The sequence below is a fragment of the Diceros bicornis genome, chromosome 10, assembly GCF_020826845.1.
Source record: "Diceros bicornis minor isolate mBicDic1 chromosome 10, mDicBic1.mat.cur, whole genome shotgun sequence".
NCBI classification, from domain to species: Eukaryota; Metazoa; Chordata; class Mammalia; order Perissodactyla; family Rhinocerotidae; genus Diceros; species Diceros bicornis.
The window spans coordinates 51,616,993-51,635,957 of NC_080749.1; the positions used below are offsets into that span (position 1 = coordinate 51,616,993).

At 34.2% G+C, this 18,965-nt stretch overlaps 1 protein-coding gene across 1 annotated transcript in view; it reads left to right on the plus strand.

The window, feature by feature from the left end:
- UBR3 (ubiquitin protein ligase E3 component n-recognin 3) overlaps positions 1 to 18,965 on the plus strand; it is a 240,214-nt gene that overhangs the window by 195,110 nt on the left and 26,139 nt on the right. Inside the window, exons 32-33 of the mRNA XM_058549221.1 lie at positions 6,080 to 6,183; positions 18,066 to 18,190. Coding sequence (XP_058405204.1) covers positions 6,080 to 6,183; positions 18,066 to 18,190 — 229 coding nt within the window. The remainder of the gene's footprint in view (positions 1 to 6,079; positions 6,184 to 18,065; positions 18,191 to 18,965) is intronic.

Genomic DNA, 18,965 nt, shown 5'->3' on the forward strand with positions numbered 1-18,965 from the left:
AGCAAGCTCTGAGTATTTTGCTTATTTATATTAAGGAAAATCACATTTCTTGATATTAACTAGTAATTTTCTTTCCTAGCTAGACTTGCATACTCAAGGGCAAGGATGGTATGCAAATAAAGTATTAGAATGCTTAACTCTCTGAGTCTAAAGATGTTCAGCAAACAAGAGGTTTTTAACGTGTAGTATTGGTGAATTAAAAGCTTCAAGAACAGACATAGGTACTAGGCTTCCCATAACGCTGATTGCTGAGTTGTCTTCTTTTCAAGCCCTAGATTTAATACCCATTAGGGTAGTGGTAAATGCTGTGAACACTTATCTAGTGCTTACTTCATGCTGGGCATTTTTGTGCTTTGCATATATAGTCTCATTTAATCGTCACCATAACTGTACGCACTAGATAGCATTGTTATCCCAATTTTTACATACAAGGAACCTGAGGCTTAGGAAAGTTAATTAACATGTTCTTTAAGAGCACACAGCTGTTAAGGAATAGAGCTGGCGTTTGAATCCAAATCTTTCTGATTCTAGAGGCTGAGTTCTTAACTATTACTCTGTGCTTCCTTTCCTAATACTAAGAGATCTGAGGAATTTCTAGAAAATCTGATTGATCCTCCCCCCCAATATTTGCTCTCATTTTTATGATTCATTAGTTCACTAACTTATAATGTTAGATTATAATGTCATTTGGGTTTCATATCTGTATATTATATTTTTTTAATTAAAGTATCTTTTTCTATTTTCTCACTTTAATACTTTTCCAACATAAAATTCTATGTCTAATGATATAGATTTCTCATAATATACTTTTTTCTATAATCTTCCTGAAAATTATTTCCTTATTTTCTTTTAATTTCATTATGTTGATAATCACTTTGGTTTAAAAAAAAAAGGGAAAATTAGGCCTGTTAACTCTAACCCACCCATTTCCTCTTATCCATAGAATTAATAGTAGTGTACAGGTTTTATAATCTGGATTTTAGAGATTATCTAAAAACTTTAGGAGATAGAAATAATTATGTATTTTAAAATATTAAACATTTAAAGGATAGTTATCAAAATGATGATATTAAACCCTGCAGTCAAAATCTGTGGTTCTCTTTTCTGCAGTGGGATGCATCCATTCATTCATTTTGATTACATGCCTACTGTGTGCCAAGAAAGATCGATTTCTGTGTCCTAAGAATGATTTTTTTTATCTTGGTAGCTAACAAGCTCCAGATTATTGTTTCTGTAAATTTTTTTCTCATTATAAAAATTGTGTTTATTGTACAATGTTTAGAATGTACAAAAATATTGGGGAAGAAAATGAAATAATCTAAAATCTTATAACCTATGTGTTATATATAGTTTTTACAGTTTAATGAACTAATGAACCATAAAAATGAGAGCAAATATGGGGAGAAAAACCAATCATATTTTCTGGGAATTCCTCTAATACTGTTAACATTTTCAGATGTTTCTCTCCAGTCTCTTTTTTTTCTGTATATAATATATTATGAATTTTTAAGTATTATTTGAATCATACTGTGTCAGTTTTAGAATCTGGTTTTTAAAATTAACACATAACCAGATTCCCACATCATTAAAAATTCTTTAAACTATGTATGTAATTTATTTACGCATTCCTGTTGCATATCATTTATATGGTTTCTCCTTTTACACTGTATCAGGTGATGCATTAAGCATTTCTTGACATGTCAGATGTAGTCCCAGAACTATAGAATAAAATGAAAGCATATAAATATTTTAGATTTTCAGTCATTTATTTGATAAGTATTCACTGAGTGTCAGGCACTGTTACATAGTGCAACATGGCTTTTCAGAAGGATTGTACTTACATAAACTTTCACTAGCAATGTAAGAATGTCCCCATTTCTGTCCGTCTTGATTATTATCACTTAAAAAATATTTTGGGGAGGCTAATTTGATAGATTAAAAAGTGGGATCCCAAAGTAATAGAAATTTATTTAATTTCTGGTGAAGTTAATTTCATATATTTCATATTTATTAGCTATTTGTGTACACTCTCTGTGAATTATTTATTCAGGACATCTGTCCATTTTTCTGTTGGCCTCTTATTTTTTTTTTTTTTTTACTGAGGAAGATTCTCCCTGAGCTAACATCAGTGCCAGTCTTCCTCTATTTTGTATGTGGGTTGCCAGCACAGCATGGCTGCTGATGAGTGGTGTAGGTCAGTGCCCAGGAACCAAACCCAGGCCACTGAAGCAGAGTGCACTGAACTTAAACATTAGCCACGGGGCCGGCCCCTTGGCCTCTTATTTTTAAAAAGTTATCTGAATGATTCTTTATGGCTTAAAATATTAAACCTTATTTTGTCATAGGTATTGAAACTTTTTTCCCAAAATATGTTTGCCTTTTAAAATTACTTTTCTTGACATATTAAAGTTTTAAATTTTCATGTAGCCAAACCAGTCAGACCTTATATTTCTTGTTTTTTCCAGTTACTTTCATACTTACAGTGCCTGCCTGTCCCATCCAAGATCTGATATTTACCTTTATAACCAGTATTACAATGTGTTCCCTGTCTTAGGATTTGCAATATTTACCTATATATTTTTCGTAGAGTTTTCTTATGGGATGATTTTTAAAAAATATATAATCTACTTAGAATTTATTTTCATCAGTAGTGTTGGGTGAAGATTTAAAATTTATCTTCAAATAACTATCTAATCTTTTTCCCCATTTTATATCCTATTTATTATATACTAAGTGTTTATATATTATGCTTCTGATTAGGGACTTGGCCCTTTGTTCTGTTGACCTACAAGCCTATTCCTGTGACAACATTATGCTGGTTTACTTATTGAGGAGATATGGTATATCTCTGGTTGGATTAGTTTCCTCTCATTTCTCCCCTCCACCTCCCAATTTTTCTTTACTGTTCTCACCTGTTTATTCTTCCAGATGAACTTCAGAACCATTTTCTAAACTCTTCCCTTCACTTGTGATTTGTTTGGAATTATTTTAAACTCATAAATTAATCTGGGAAAAGTAGTTATCTTTATAATAGGCAGTTTCCTCAACTAGGAACATTCCCCATACTTTTTTGTATCATTCTAATTTTGAAACATTTGTTAATTATATATTCATAATTGTATTTAATGTAAAAATTGCTCAATTTTTAACAAGGTACATATGAATAGTCATAATAGAGGGTATAATCTTTTTACGTATAGAGTTTTCCATGCATGTAGAGATTTAGACTGAGTTTAAACAATATTTGAAGGTCACTGCAACAATAATAATGATAAGCAAATAAATAATAATAGCAAAAAAGCAATTTACACCTAATTTTGAGAAAGACTGCTTTTATTACAAAAAAATTTGTTGACATATAATGTAATAAAATAAATGAGAATCTAAAATTCTGTTAGCCCTTTAAGCTCTTCAGTTGCAATATCCCTATTTTAACAAACTATACTCATTTGAGGATGCTTTTTCTTTGCTGTATTTCTTTTCTATACCTAAAAGCTCTGTAATTTGTTGGTCTTTATGTTGTGACACAAGAAGTTCTTAAGCCTGTTTGATTTTTGTGTAGTAAAGTGGATCTTTGTATGGGGGTGAGATTGAGCAAGTTTAAATGGATCCATAAAGTTCCTTCTAATTCTGAGTCTTTTAATCAGCTGTTAGATTTAATGCAGCAGTTTTTTGATAATTCAAAATTATTTTTATTCTGAGTAGTTTTTAATGGACCTGTTTCTTACCACTTTCTTTTTTATTCATAGGTCAGCAAGGATTTTTGAATATTACTTTTCCTTTTACTCTGTTCTCCCTTTTGTTTGGGTCCGGTTTCACCCTTTTTGCATACTTCCTTTTGAGTCATTTAATTCATTTCATTAAAGGAATTGTCATAAAACCACAGAAATACAAAAACGTATAGGACCTTTAGGCCCTAATCTCAAGAAGTTTGTAATTTACTATGATCTTTCTTCCCTTGGCTCACTTTATCTGTCTCTTTATACTCTGAAGTCTTAGCTGTCTAGTTTTTGTCTCTTTTGCCACCTGTTTGTTCATCCATCCATCCATCCATCCATTTTTCCTATTCATTTTTCATTTATTTGTTTACTCAGCTAGTTTTTATTAACTGTTTTAATCCAGGCGTTGGGGAAATAATGGTAAACAAGATACAGTTCCTGTGGAAGCTTCTTTTCAGGGCACTAACAGTGTCAAGGTTGAATTAGAGGGACATAAAACTAGAGGAGATTGAATAGTTAGGTGGCCATAGGGATGACAGAGAGGGAATAAAGATAGAGTCATCAGGACTTATCAGGACTTATTGCCAATTAAATATAAGGTCAGTAAGAGAAGATGGGTTTGGGATGTCTCCAAGTTCCTAGCTTATTTATTTGGTATTCTTTATTGTGTGTATATTATGTTTTAGATATTTTGCTAAATGCTAGAGGATATAATAAATAAGACGTATCAAGACTAAGACTATAGAAGAAAGAGTAGATTGCTCATGACTAGGATGGGATTGTGTGTGTGGAGTAGAGTAGAATAATCGTGAGTTCAGTTTCAGGCATGTTGAAGTTGAGCTGCCTGTCGATATACAAGTGGAGATAGTGGATATTCAGATAGAGAGTTCAGGAGAGTCATGGCTAGAGATACAGGTCTGGGAGTCATCAGTATATAGTTGGCAATTGAAGTCATGGGTGAGGAGGTTTTTCAGAAAGAGTCCTTAGTATGAAAAGAGAATGAGAGTTGGAGCCTTGGGGACAGCACTATTTTTAGATGGTCAGAGGAGGAAGAACCTATCAAGAAGACTAAAGTGGAGTAATCAGAGAGGTAAAAGGGAACCTGAGAGAGTGTTTCACAAAAGCCAAGAGAATTTTCCAGACAAGAGTGTTCAACTGTATCCAAAGTTGAGAGTAAGTAAAGATAAGGATTGAAAAAGTCCCACTGAATTTTGTAATTAGGAAATCCTTGTTGACCATATGGGAAACCATTTCTGTGGGGATTTGGATAATAGGTGAGGAAACGGTGTCCCCCTCTGATTTTTTTACAATTAACTTGGGGCTTGTAAAGAAGAGACACTAGATTTGAGAGACAAGAAATAGTAGGATTCATAGCATTATTGGAGGATTAGTTTTGGAGAGGAGGACAAGGATGTTTCTAGAGAATGGGGACATTCAAAGAACTGTCTTCCTCTGGCAGTTATAAGCTTCACAGCAGCAGGGATTGGTTTACTCACCAATGTATCCAGTGCCTATAGTACAGTAATCAGTAAATATTTTTTGAATGATGGAGCCTAATAAAAGAGTTGAGCAATTTTTGTTCGTCTCAAGTCTAGTCTGAAGTGTAGCTTCAGAATTTAGCCAATTCTGGAAACTTAAGATTTACTTTTGTTCTCTGACATTAAAAATTAAACCTGTGATCAAAAAATTTAACCTCGTAAAGGAGTTTTAAAATTCTATGAGATAAGATCTGCTTTATAATATAGTCTGTGTTTTTCATAGTACTATACATTCCTAAGGTTTACTACTTTATCTTTTACAGTGTATTTTAAGTTCTGCTTTCGTTATCTTTTTTTGAAACTTGAAAAATGTTAAAGCTTTTATTTGAATTTTATGTTAGTCATAAGTTGAAAGAACTTTTTGACAAGAGATATTAACCATGCCTTTTCAATGTAATTTGTTTGTGAATTGTACCTGTTCTTTTTTTGTAGTGTAAACATTTACTTTTTAGTGCTAAGTTTGTGATAGCAGGTATCCTAGGTGCCACCCCATTTGTAGTGAAACATATTCTCTTAAGTTCCATTTAATGCCTCATTCAATTTCTGTAATCTAAGAGATCAGAAAGACTCTTAATCAGGTTAATGTATCCCAATTGTTTACTTTAGTAAGACCTAATAAATTTTCTGTGTCAAGGAAATATATAAGTCTAAAAGATTATATTTTTAGGTCAAAAATATGGCCCCTAACTTTTTCTTTTGAGAATTCTTAGTTGCTTATGACAGTTTTGTTTCTGTTCCATAGACTTGTATGTGAAGTATAAAATGAATTAGAAAGAAAAGATATATAATAATGTCTAAAGTGATTATGCATTTTTCTTTTAGGCTGGGAAATGAAGAACAGCAGCCTGAGGTTCCAATTCTTTATCATGATGTTACATCCCTTTTGCTCGTCCAGATCTTAATGATGCCACAACCCTTACGCAAAGGTATGTCTTTGTAATTCAGATTCTTAGATTATATAGTATATATAATGAATATTCTAAAAACTGTGGGGACAAATATAGCATTCAGTCTGGTGGAACTGTTTTGAGGTAAATAACATTTTTTCTATTAGTAGATAATAATCATATATATCTAAAGAAGATGACAGTGAAATAAAGGTTTTTTTTCTTGTGAGTCTAGTTTATTCAGCTTTTTACTCAATAATAAGGTAAAGACGTGGGGAAATCTTTCTGAAAACTTTTGTATTTAAAAAATTAAAGTGATAATACAAAAATGTGAAAAATAGATCAAACTGTCAGCATTAATGCCATCATCCTATCTATATACATACATATTTTGATATAGTAGTATCAGAGTTATTAAAATGTGATGTCCCATCATTTTTAATTAGTGTTAATATCATAATATTGTGATATTAACAGCATTACTATTATATTAGCAACATTTTAATTATTGCTTCATGGTCTGTAGTTTTCATTTGAAGACATATAAAATATTCTATCAAATAATTAACCATTCTCCTTTGGTGGAAAACTAGATTTCTCTTTTGTTTTGTTTTTGTGCTATTATAAGTTTTACAAGAAAGAACATCTGTGAATGTCTAAAAAGGCCGTATCTTGCTGGGGAAGATATTCTTTGTGTGTACTTCAACTTGATCTTTTGATAAAACCTTTTACCTAAGGGTATGAAGTGATCATTTATTTTAAATATAGACAAATTGATATTTCATGCAAATTATGATACTTTGTAAGGAGTTAAATAATGTCATTACTAAACAAGCATAATATTTTACTTATACTAGCACTGTGAACTCTGGATTAATGTTTTCAACTATAGAATTCATATAGCATAAAATGCACAGTTTTAACAATTTTAAAGTGTACAATTCAGTACATTCACTGTGTTGTGCAACTATCACCATTATCTAGTTCCAGAACATTTTCATCAGCCCAAAAAGAAACTTTGTACCCATTAAGCAATCACTCTCCATTTTCTTCTTCCCCTGACCCCTAGAAACCACTAATCCGGTCTCTATGGATTTGCCTATACTGGATATTTCATATTAATGAAATTATACAATATGTGATTTTTTGTGTCTGGCCTTTTTCACTTAGCATAACGTTTTCAAGATTCATTTATGTTGTAGTATGTGTCATATTTCATTCCTCTTTATGGCTGAGTAATAGTCCATTGTATGGATGTAACACATTTTGTTTATCCATTCGTCAGTTGATGGACATTTGGATTGTTTGTACTTTTTCACTATTGTGAGTGGTGCTGCTATGACATTTGTCTACAAGTTTTTGTTTGAATACTTGTTTTCAGTTCTTCTGGGTACATAGCTAAAAGTAGAATTACTGGGTCTTGGTAATTTTATGTTTAACTTCTTGAGGAACTGCCAAACTTCAGATATTTTTGAATGTTACTTCTTTGGGGTTTGGCTATGTGTATGAATTTCATCATTTATTTTGCAGACTGTAAAATAGAAACCTGTCAAATGGCTTTATTGAAATAGATCTCTTTGCAAAATTAGTTACAAATTCTTTAGTTTTTTGTGTTATTTTGGTTAGTTTTCCTTAGTTTAGGGAAACAGTTGCTTTGGAGTTATGCTGGTTTACCCTGACTGTGCTCTTATAATTATACTAGTAGTATTACACTTTGAAATATAAAAAAACCTTACTTTGTTTTATAATATCTTCAAAATAGTTAAATATTTTATTTAAATATACCTTTTACTTATAAGCATAATTATTACATAAACCTTTTAAGTGAAGGAAACCTGATATATAGAAATAGTTTTATTTCTATAATCAATATTTTTCTAAAGAGAAAAATACTTCAGTTAATAGTAAAGGACCTATTATATCAGTGTCTTGAGAGCTGTAGCTAGTGCATCTCCCTCATCATCATCAGATGATAACTGTTGGCACTAGGTTTCAATAGAAGGGAAGTTAATGCCAAGAGAGGGTGTAATACATTGAATTAATTAAACATAGTAAATTTAATTCAGTAGAAATATATCCTACAAATATTTATTAAAATATGAAAGAGTTAAGAAAATTGATCCACTTAATTTAATAATGGTTAAATGAATAGAATAGATTCAGGAAAACATCTATGTAAAAATTTAGGGTATACTATTAGTAACTATACCCTAAAGTAGTATCATTTGAGTGTTTGATGGAGACATTTAATCAACAAATGTTTATTTAGTACTTAGTTGTAAGAAACATTGCCTGATTCAGTTCAAGAAATATATGTGCCAGGTTGCTATGCTTCTTTGCCAGATGCTGGAGATAAAAAGATGAATAAAACATGGACTTTGCCCTTGGGGAACCAGAGAGCTGAGTATTTAGCAGTCATTAATTTTACTTTAGTTAGAATTACTTGTACATACTTGTGATTTATACTATTTCCTAAAACTTCATAATAACTCAAGATTGGATTATCTGTATTGTTTTTATAGAACAGCTTCAAACACATTGTAGGATATATTGCTCACTGTCATTGTAGTAATGAGTTCCTCTTAGAATTTAGGGCCAGAAAAAAAATTGCCATTCTTTATTAAGTGTTTTTAGTCTGCCACACATTGAGAACTGGATAGAGACTTTTATTTAAACTTTATATTTTACTGAATAGATAGAGACCTATATTTACTTGCTAGGCATTTCAGAGCTTAATTATATTAATTTACTATAATTTTCCTCAGACGGCTTTTTTGGGAAGGTGGAAAGTTGTAGATTAGGGGAGGTAGAGTTAATATAAATTTTCCTTTTCTACCCCTATTGACATGAGGATTAACAATTGGTGGTCTTAGTTGTATCTGTCTTTTTATTGTAAACTGTTTTTATTGTAAGAATATGTATTTGTGTACCTATTTAGTTATTGATTGTTATTAGAAGAGGAAAGGAAAGTGAAGGAAATATTCCTGTTTGTATGTACTAGAATGTTAAATGCTTCCCAGTATTTTACCTGAAGGTGATACAGAAACCTACCTAAGCTTTTTAATGTTCAGCACTGTTTTTAGGTTAAAAGACCTTTGTTACACCGATTGTCTCATCAGAAGCTTGATATATTAAAGACAAGTGTTTATTTTTCTTTGATCTCTTTTCATGTCCTTGTATTCTATCCATTATAGTACCCATCACTGGTCTCCAAAGAAGAAGCTTGAAAGTAACTTCTGATAATCACTGTTTTCAGGTCTTCATGTTTAGTCTTTTGTAACTTAGGATCAAGTTTGGCTGTATACAGCAGAGAGGAAACCCCAAATAACACAGTAAGACAGAATTTTATTTTTCATTCATGTAGAAAGAAGTCTGAAGGTAGGCAGGTCAGGTTCTTCTACTTCAGAGCACCATATTAATATCCTTATGATGTGGTTCTCATCTTCATGTTCCAAAGTCGTTGCTAGAGTTCCAGCCATCACAGTCTTGTTTAAGGCAGCAGGATGGAGAGTTGAGATCAGAACTTCACTCTCTCTTCTAAGAAACCCTGTTGGAAGTTCCGCACAAAACTTACACTTATATTTCTTTGGTTAAAGTTCTTCCTTCTTTTTTAACCTCCAATATTTAAAACATAAAATTATCATCTTTTTTAGGAAGGGTCAGTTACTCAGGTTTGGATCATGTTGCTGTTCTTTCTCACCTCTCTGTCATTGATGAGCTTCACAAATTCTGTTCAGTCATGCTCTATAGGATAGAGACTCCAGGATTCTCTGGAACATCTGGTACTGGTGATTATAGACCATCTTCTGCTTCCAGGATCCCATAAGCAGGGCCCATGCAAGAGAGATAGAAAGGTGTTTATTACTTCCCATTCACTTTAAGAAAGGAAATGTCTCAGTTTTGCTTTCTTACAAATGAAGGCTTTAAAAATAAATTGCTTAATTTAGAATATCTAAAATATATATAACAGTAAAGAGCAAAGTTTAGTGAACCCCCGTGTACCCACCAGTTATCTACTCATGGCCAATCTTTTTTTATCTATACCCTCACCTTTTCCGTCCTCCCTCCCACCTTGGTTTATTTTGAAGCAAATCCCAGACGTCATACCATTTTATCCATATAATCTTTATTGTGTATCTCTAAAAGATAAAGATTCTTTCAATAAACATAACCACAATACTATTAATTCATTTAAAAATGGACAGTTTTGCGTTAATATTCTTAAATATCCAGTCAGTTTTCAGATTTCTGTAGTTGCTTTTTGCGAATGATTTGTTACAGATGGTTTGTTTAACTTAGGATCCAAACAAGATCCACACATTGGATTTCGTTATTTCTCTTTTAAATCTGTGGGTTCACTCTGTTTGCCTCTCCCCACCCCCTTATGTTTTATTTGTTGAAGAATCTGGGACTTTTGTCTGTATTTTGCTAATTGCATCCCCACTGTATCTTTTAACAACTTGTTCTTCTTTTATTTATTTATTTATTTATTTATTTATTTATTTATTTATTTATTTATTTATTTTTTAAATTTTTTGTTTATTGCAGTAACATTGGTTTATAACATTGTATAAATTTCAGGTGTACATCATTATACTTCTATTTCTGCATAGATTACATCCTGTTCACCACCCAAATACTAATTACAACCCATCACCACACACATGTGCCAAATTATCCCTTTCGCCCTCCTCCCTCCCCCCTTTCCCTCTGGTAACCACCAATCCAATCTCTGTCTCTGTGTGTTTATTGTTGTTATTACCTAAGTGCCCATCAAGGGACGAATGGATAAAGAAGATGTGGTATATATACACAATGGAATACTACTCAGCCATAAGAAACGATGAAATCCAGCCATTTGTGACAACATGGATGGACATTGAGGGTATTATGCAAAGTGAAGTAAGTCAGAGGGAGAAGGTCAAATACCGTATGATTTCCTTCATTAAGTAACATGTTCTTCAGTTTCCATGTGTTTCCTACAGATAGATATAGACAACTGGATATATAAACTGGATTCAGTTTCTTATTTCTTTTCCCTTTTGCAAAAATTGTTCATGGATGAGTGTTACTTTCATCAGGAGACAGTTTTCAGTTGTCTCTTTTTGTGACGTTAGAGGCTGTTGATGATTGCCTAAATTTATTCTTTAATGATTTCATTTGTTAGGTGGAATTCTTATAAAGAAGTTTTTCCTCATCAGCTGTTCTTTTACCCAGTGGTAGAGTTGGTACAGGAAAGGCAGTTTAAATGCTTGATATTTTTGGTTACCAGTTTTCAGAAAAATGAGTGGTTTTTTTTTAGTATCTCCAAAAATGATTGCTTTTTTGTTTTTTAGTATTATTATGAATTCATGGGTTTTAACAAATTTGATGTCTTTCAGTCTCAGTGTAGAATAATAACTGTTTAAACACTTGTGTTTGGTTCCTGTTGGCCTGTGTCCTGTTGATTGACCCCAGTAGTCTTTGATAGCTTCTTCAGACCAAGGCTTTTTAATCGGTGGTTTCAGAGTTCATTAGTGGGCATCAAGGAATTCATGAATCTCCTAAAATGTAATAGGAAAGTTTTGTATGTATGTGTGCTGTTTTTTTTTCTGAGAAGTTCCATAGCTCTTACCAGATTTTCAAAAGAATCTTGACCCCTGAAGTGAGTTATTTATAAATTCTCATGAGGACTCCTGGCCATAGACAAATAAATAGTTCTATAATAAAGAATAGCAGTAAGGACATTGCTTTTGAGTAGTTGTAGAATCAGGAGCAGATTATAGTGGATGAGAAATGAGAGGGAGATGAGAGAACAGAGATTGTGAGTAGAGAGAATTATCAAGAGTGAATATGGGGAGAGAGCAGAAGCTACATGTGGATATAATTCAAGGGGTTATTTTTGTTTGTTTTTAAGATAGGAGAGTTTTGAGCATGTTTAAATATTTGCCATTTTTCCATTATTCACTTAATAACTCCTGTGGTCCGCTACCTTAAGTCTTACCCTCTCCTTGAAACATTTCTCTGGGATGTCCCTTTTTCTGTTTCCCATAATAACTTGTCCATTGTTCTATTTTGACACTTGTCTCATTGTCAGAATAGATTTTCTTTAATATCTCCTTCTCTAGACTATCAGTTTCTCCAGGACTAGCATCATCTTATATGTATCTCTAGTGCCTACCCGGTACATAATATGCTCAGTAAATGTTTGTGGGATGGATGTGTTAAGTATACACTTGTCTTATTTTCTAGTAAATTGCTTATTTTCTATTTTGAAATTCAAGAAAGCTATTACTTTGGTTTGAATCTTTATATCTTATATTGTGATCACTTCTATATAATATTCTTTGAGAATGTTGGCAGTTTATTAAACCCAAACCTCAATTGGCCTGAAGTATACCCAAGGGAACAGCATTAACTAACTTATTAGTTGTTAGATGGACTTGGGATCTTTTCTCAGTTTTATGTTGATTAAGGCAAAGCAAGTCTTATTAAACTGGGTTCTTCAGTCATCACAGAGAAAATAGACTTGAGCTTTCACACAAAAAACCACATCACAAATTGATTTTTGTTGTAGACTAGACTTTTTGAAGAGAGTCAGAGCACATGTAGTTAGTAACTCAGATCATAAAAGGGAAGACTAAGAAGATTTGATGTTCGCATGGATGTGTGCAAAGTGCTTTATGGAAGCAGTGGAGTAGTGTATATTTTTACAAAAATTTTTCATGGTAATTTTAGGAAAAGAATAAAATGACTGGTACCATCTTCAGATTGTGTCCTGTTTACTTATATGATTTTCTCCTTAAGGTTTTATTAGTTTACGTATACTGTACCTTGTCCTAAAAGAAACTTGGAGCATTTTGTGTTACCTTAACTCTACAGCAGTTTATAGGAAAGGAACTTGTGCAAGCGTCTGAATCCTGTTGTCTTCTTGTTTATCACCTGTACTCAAGCCTGTTACCTGTAGGCAAGCCAGTAAATAAAGGGATGTTTGTTGAATAACTGTATTTTCCCTGAAGATGATAGATTTCTTGGATTATTCTTGCAAAACCCAGTACAAATGCCATTTATAGAGTGGGGACTCAACTAAATATTTAACTGTCTGGTTTTTGAAAATTTTTTATTGTGTTTTCATGCCCTACTCACTGAAGAAAATCTGGTTTACTCAGATTTTGTTGGTATCATTCCAGAGTCAAGCTGTTGTCTCAATTAATGTCAATATCCTTTGTACTATTTATTCCTTTTTTAGGTTTTTATCTTGATGAAATTTGTTTTAATTTCATGAGTTATGATGTTTCAAATTTTTAAAAATGATGAATTGCATGTAAATGACAAAATGATGATTTCATCTTCTGAATTAGTGTAATGAGGTAGGGATGGCACCTATTTAGTCATTCAGTCCTCACCGCAATTTAGAATAGGAAGTAAAGAATATAATTTTCATGTGTGATTCTAAGGAAAAATTCATTTAAGAGCCCCAAGCTAGCATTTCTACCTTACCAAACTCGTGTATCTTATGTGATCAGTAGGAGCAAGCTTTTATTGTTGAGCAGCCTTGAAAGTACCATGTCTTTCCACCTCCCTTTTTCCTATCATGTAATAGCACTATAAAACTTAAAATCTGTGCCATTGTTTAAAGTCTGTTTCTAAGGCGTTCCAAATAAGTATTGATCTTCCTTTGTTCACCTTCAGGTGTGTTGATAGTGGATTTTTGTTTTTTTAAAAAAACACATTGACTGAGAGTAGATATCCAATCCTGTTTCTCCTTTTTAAATTTCAATAGTTGTATTTGAAGGGCTTTGCTCTCTTTTGCAACCTTGTAAGATAGCAACCTGTTGACCTAACATACAAGGAATGTGAGTGGTTCCTTGTTTTTTTCTAAGTCCCTAAAAGACATTGATTTCACACATGGTAAGCATTCAATAAATAAATATTTGTTAAATGAATAAGTGAATGTGAGAACTGAAGCTTAAGCTGTGACTTTAAACTGCCAGTTTAAATGTTTAAAAAAATGATAGTCAAGCCAGACAAAACAGAAATTAGTACTTTGCTACAACAAAAGCTAAAATTATGCTTACAGTAGCTGTCATTTTCTCCTAAGAAGCAGCAGTGAATATTTTAAAATGCAGGTGTAATATCATCACTATCCTGCTTAAAATGCTTCAGTGGCTTCTCATTACCTAGTCTAGGTGCTATAAACCAAATTCGTGTAGATATCAAACAAGTAACGTAAATAGTAATATTAATAACAATAGATATTTACTGATTGCTATTGCCAATCACTATTTTGAGGATTTGAGTATTTAAACCTTATTTTACTTAATTCCTTTAAGGTAGGTGATATTATGTTTCCCATTTAAAAGGTGAAGAAATAAAAGCACAGAGTGTTTAACTAACTTGCCTAAGATCAGAAGAGTCAGAATTTACATGTAGACAATTTGGCTTCATAGCCTAAATTTATTCTTAACAATAATGTTATATACTGACTCCTTGTGAAATAGTTTTTGGTTTGATATAATTGGGAGTGGGGGACTGTGACAAGCTAGAGAATATATGCTTGGCCAAAAAGGATAATTACTACTCAGCCTCAGGTAATTGTTGACATATAAGAATGTGGGCCCAGTATTGTCAGATCTGCCTATTTTTCAAGAGTAAGTGGAATTCTGGACTTTTACAAGAAATATTCTATTTTTAGATGTCAGTAACTAAAACCAAAACAGGGTAAAGGCAAACCAAACATCTCTGCAGGCTGCATTCAGATAGGTAGCCTATAGTTTGCAACCTTTGGTCTTCAGCATAAAGATTACTTTTCTAGCTTCATCTGTCAAAAATCACTACCTGTAGTCTAGTTATACTGGACAATTTACAGTTCTTGTAAGTTTTAGGCTCTTTCTGTGATCCTCTACAAATGGCTTCCTCTGTCTGGAATTCCCATTCCTTTACCTCATCCCATCCCTGCCTTCCTCATTATGTCTTATTTCTCTTCATCATTCAAGACTAACTCTCCTGTTTGGGGCAAGAGGTTTTATTTTTTTCTATGCCTTGTCCTTAGTCTATATTAGTTCCTCCTCCTGTTTGCTCCCATTACACCCTGGACATGCTTGTAGCTCTCTGTCTCTCTTCTTCTGTCCAGACTGTAACTCTTTGTTGTCCATATCCTGGCATATGTTTAGTACCTAGGTGTTAGGATATTTAGAAATCCATTTAGAGCTAGCTTGTAAGCACAGAGGAAAAACATTGATGAACTCACGTAACCAAACTGTAAGAGTTGGGGGTAGTCTTAGGGATGACCAGAACCAGGGCTTCAAATTCTGGGGAGGTTCTTGCCATTTTGAGTCTCTCCTCTCTGTGGATCTCTTTCATTCAGTTTTGCTTTAGACAGTCTCTGCCATAGACCAGGAGCATGACCTCTGCCATTTCCCAACTCACATCTTTATACCTTCCCTTTACCTCTAGTTAGAAAAATCCCAGATAGGTACTCTGGCTCAGTTTATGTCAAGTTCTCACCCCACCCATCAACATGGTTAAGAGACAGTGCATGCACATATACGCACACATACAAAATTTAAAATCAGGGAAGATTTTCCTTAGCAACTGACTTTTAAGGTGTCATCTGACTAATTTAAGAGTTAGCCAAGCTACAAGGAAAAAAGTGTTTCAGCTTGTACAGAGACCCAGTGGAAGGATGCCAAATATTTCTTTTAAAAAGATCAATCTGGGGGGGCCAGCCCGGTGGTGCAAGCGGTTAGGTGCGCACGTTCCGCTGCGGCGGCCCGGGGTTCGCCGGTTCAGATCCCGGGTGCGCACCGACGCACCGCTTGTTAAGCCATGCTGTGGTGGCGTCCCATATAAAGTAGAGGAAGATGGGCATGGATGTTAGCCCAGGGCCAGTCTTCCTCAGCAAAAAGAGGAGGATTGGCATTGGATGTCAGCTCAGGGCTGGTCCTCCTCACAAAAAAAAAAAAAAAAAAAAAAAAGATCAGTCTGGGGCCGGTCCCGTGGCTTAGCGGTTAAGTGCGTGCGCTCCGCTACTGGCGGCCCGGGTTCGGATCCCCGGCACGCACCACCGATGCACCGCTTCTCCGGCCATGCTGAGGCCGCGTCCCACATACAGCAACTAGAAGGATGTACAGCTATAACATACAACTATCTACTGGGGCTTTGGGGGAAAAGAAAAAAAGGAGGAGGATTGGCAATAGATGTTAGCTCAGAGCCGGTCTTCCTCAGCAAAAAAAAAAAAAGAGGAGGATTAGCATGGATGTTAGCTCAGGGCTGATCTTCCTCACACACACAAAAAGATCAATCTGGCTGTAATGAAAAAAATAGATTGCAGGGGGCTAAGAGGTGATGCAGATAAACCACTGTGCAGAAAAGAGTTAACATAGAATGCCTGACGGCTGTCCTTTGAAAAACCTGCTTACAAGGTTGGCCCTTGACTGGCATCTGGGAACTTTGATTTGAGGAGGGTTTCCAACATCCCCGGAACTGATAAGAGTGTCTCCCTATGCCTAAAGTATACAAACTGGTTTATGCTGAACACACCTGCTTTCCTGCTGGGAGTCTAGAACTTTGGCATGTGCCGGGCAGAGGGTGCCCATGTGATCTGCTCCCAGTAAAAAATTTGGGCACTGAATCTCTTAATAAGCTTCTCTGGTATATATTTTACACTTGCTGTCACAACTCCTTGCTGGGGGAATTAACATGTCCTGTGTGACTTTACTGGGAAAGGACTTTGAATGTTTCCTGTGGACTCACCCAATATGCCTTTTCCCTTTGCTGCTTTTCACTTTATATCCTTTTGCTGTAATAAATCATAGGACTATATGCTTAGTCTTGTGAGTCCTCCTAGTGAATACCTGGAGGTGGTCTTGGGGACCCCCAACATGTCTACTTAGGCTGGGATTATAGGCCTAGGCAAGAAAGGATGGAAGCCTGGTCCAGGATATTGGAACTGACTTGAGAGATATTTAAAAAGTAGAATTGCCAGAATTTGGTGATTGTTTTAATGTGGGGAGAAAGAGACAGGAAAGTATCAAGGATGTCTACAAGTTTCTGAATTTAACAACATTAAATGGTAGTACTCATTTACTAGGCAAGCAGCATATTATCCTAAAAGGAACACTGAATCTAAATGATCTGTATGGATTCAAGTTCCGACTTGGGTGCTTATTAGCTTTGTTATCACAGGCTCATCCTTTTGAAGCTCAGTTGTCCAATTGAGACTGTTATGAAGATTGAATGAGATATTTGAGGAAATTTTGTAAATTATTAGATGTATATATAAAAGTTAATTATGATTATTAAGCTACCGTTTATTAAGTACCTAATATGTACCAGAAGTTACCAGGCATTTTACTTGTTGTTACTATTTTTGCATTGTGATAGTTTTCACTGAGTTTTAAAACTTAAAGAGAGTACCTAAAATATTGGGATTTCTTTTTTTTTTTTGACTTTAGAAGTTCTATATTGTATTGTATTGTATTATTCTTTAGAAGATCTGTATCATATTAGAAGTAGATGAACTATTGGTTTTAAACAGATACCCAGATGTTGTTATTAAGCACCTGATGTCCAGTAGGGGGATTTGCCAAGGTTATACAGCTATTCCAAGGTTGAGTGGTATTAACACTTGGTCTTCTAAAACAGAGCATACTTTCTACTATGTTAAATGCCTCTTATTTACATATTCTAAAACAGAGCATACTTTCTACTGGGCTAAATGCCTCTCATTTACATATTCTTTGGATGAATAAAGAAGCTTTGCTTTCATAATTTCAGATCTGTTGGATAGCAAATGTAATATCACATTATAATCTCATTTTATTAACTAAAGTGTTGAACAAAAACCAATTACACGTGCAAGGAAAGGCATATATTTGTGAAATTATCTTTAGTACGAAATGTTTAGATTCCAAAGAAATAATGATCTCTTTTTCTCATAGACCACTTCTCCTGCATTGTAAAGGTGCTTTTTACCCTACTGTACACACAAGCTCTTGCAGCACTTTCGGTTAAATGCAATGAGGAAGATAGGTCAGCCTGGACACACACCGGCGCTCTCAAAAAGGTTAGTGTCTTGTATGCATTTGTCATTTAGTAGTTTGGTGAACTCACTAAAGTTGGGGATATGAGTGAATGAGATTAGGTGTTTGAAAGGCAAAACGAGTTATTAACAGTATTTTAGTTGGAAATGGAACCCGTTCAGGCTAAAAAAGTTAAAAATGTTTTCCTTGCACAATGAGGTCTTCTGCAGCTATCGCTAGACCTTGGCCTTTATCCCTTTATATTCGGGCAGTTGTGTTTTGCTTTTGCTGCAAGCCTTAAACTTAAAGAAGTTATAAAAATTGTGTTAATACAGTGAGTAAGTAATAAAATGTCTGCAGACTTACCTATTTTACTTATCTGTTGTCTTTTCTTCTCCTTGTCCCTATCCCCCAAGCACAATCCAAAGATGGATTTTGACTCACTACTTCTAAATTAAAAAATTATAGCCTTTTTTTTTTTTCTTTTTTGTGAGGAGATCAGCCCTGTGCTAACATCTGCCAGTCCTCCTTTTTTTTTGCTGAAGAAGACTGACCCTGAGCTAACATCCATGCCCATCTTCCTCCACTTTTTATGGGACGCCGCCACAGCATGGCCTGCCAAGCAGTGCGTCGGTGTGCGCCCGGGATCCGAACCAGCGAACCCCGGGCCGCCGCAGCAGAGCGCGCGCACTTAACCGCTTGTGCCACTCGGCCGGCCCCAATTATAGCCTTTTTTTAATTATGCCTCTTTAAATACTACTTTTTCCCCATGTTAGATTATATGTAAGTTCTTAGTAAATTTGAAGAAGTTCTCTTTAA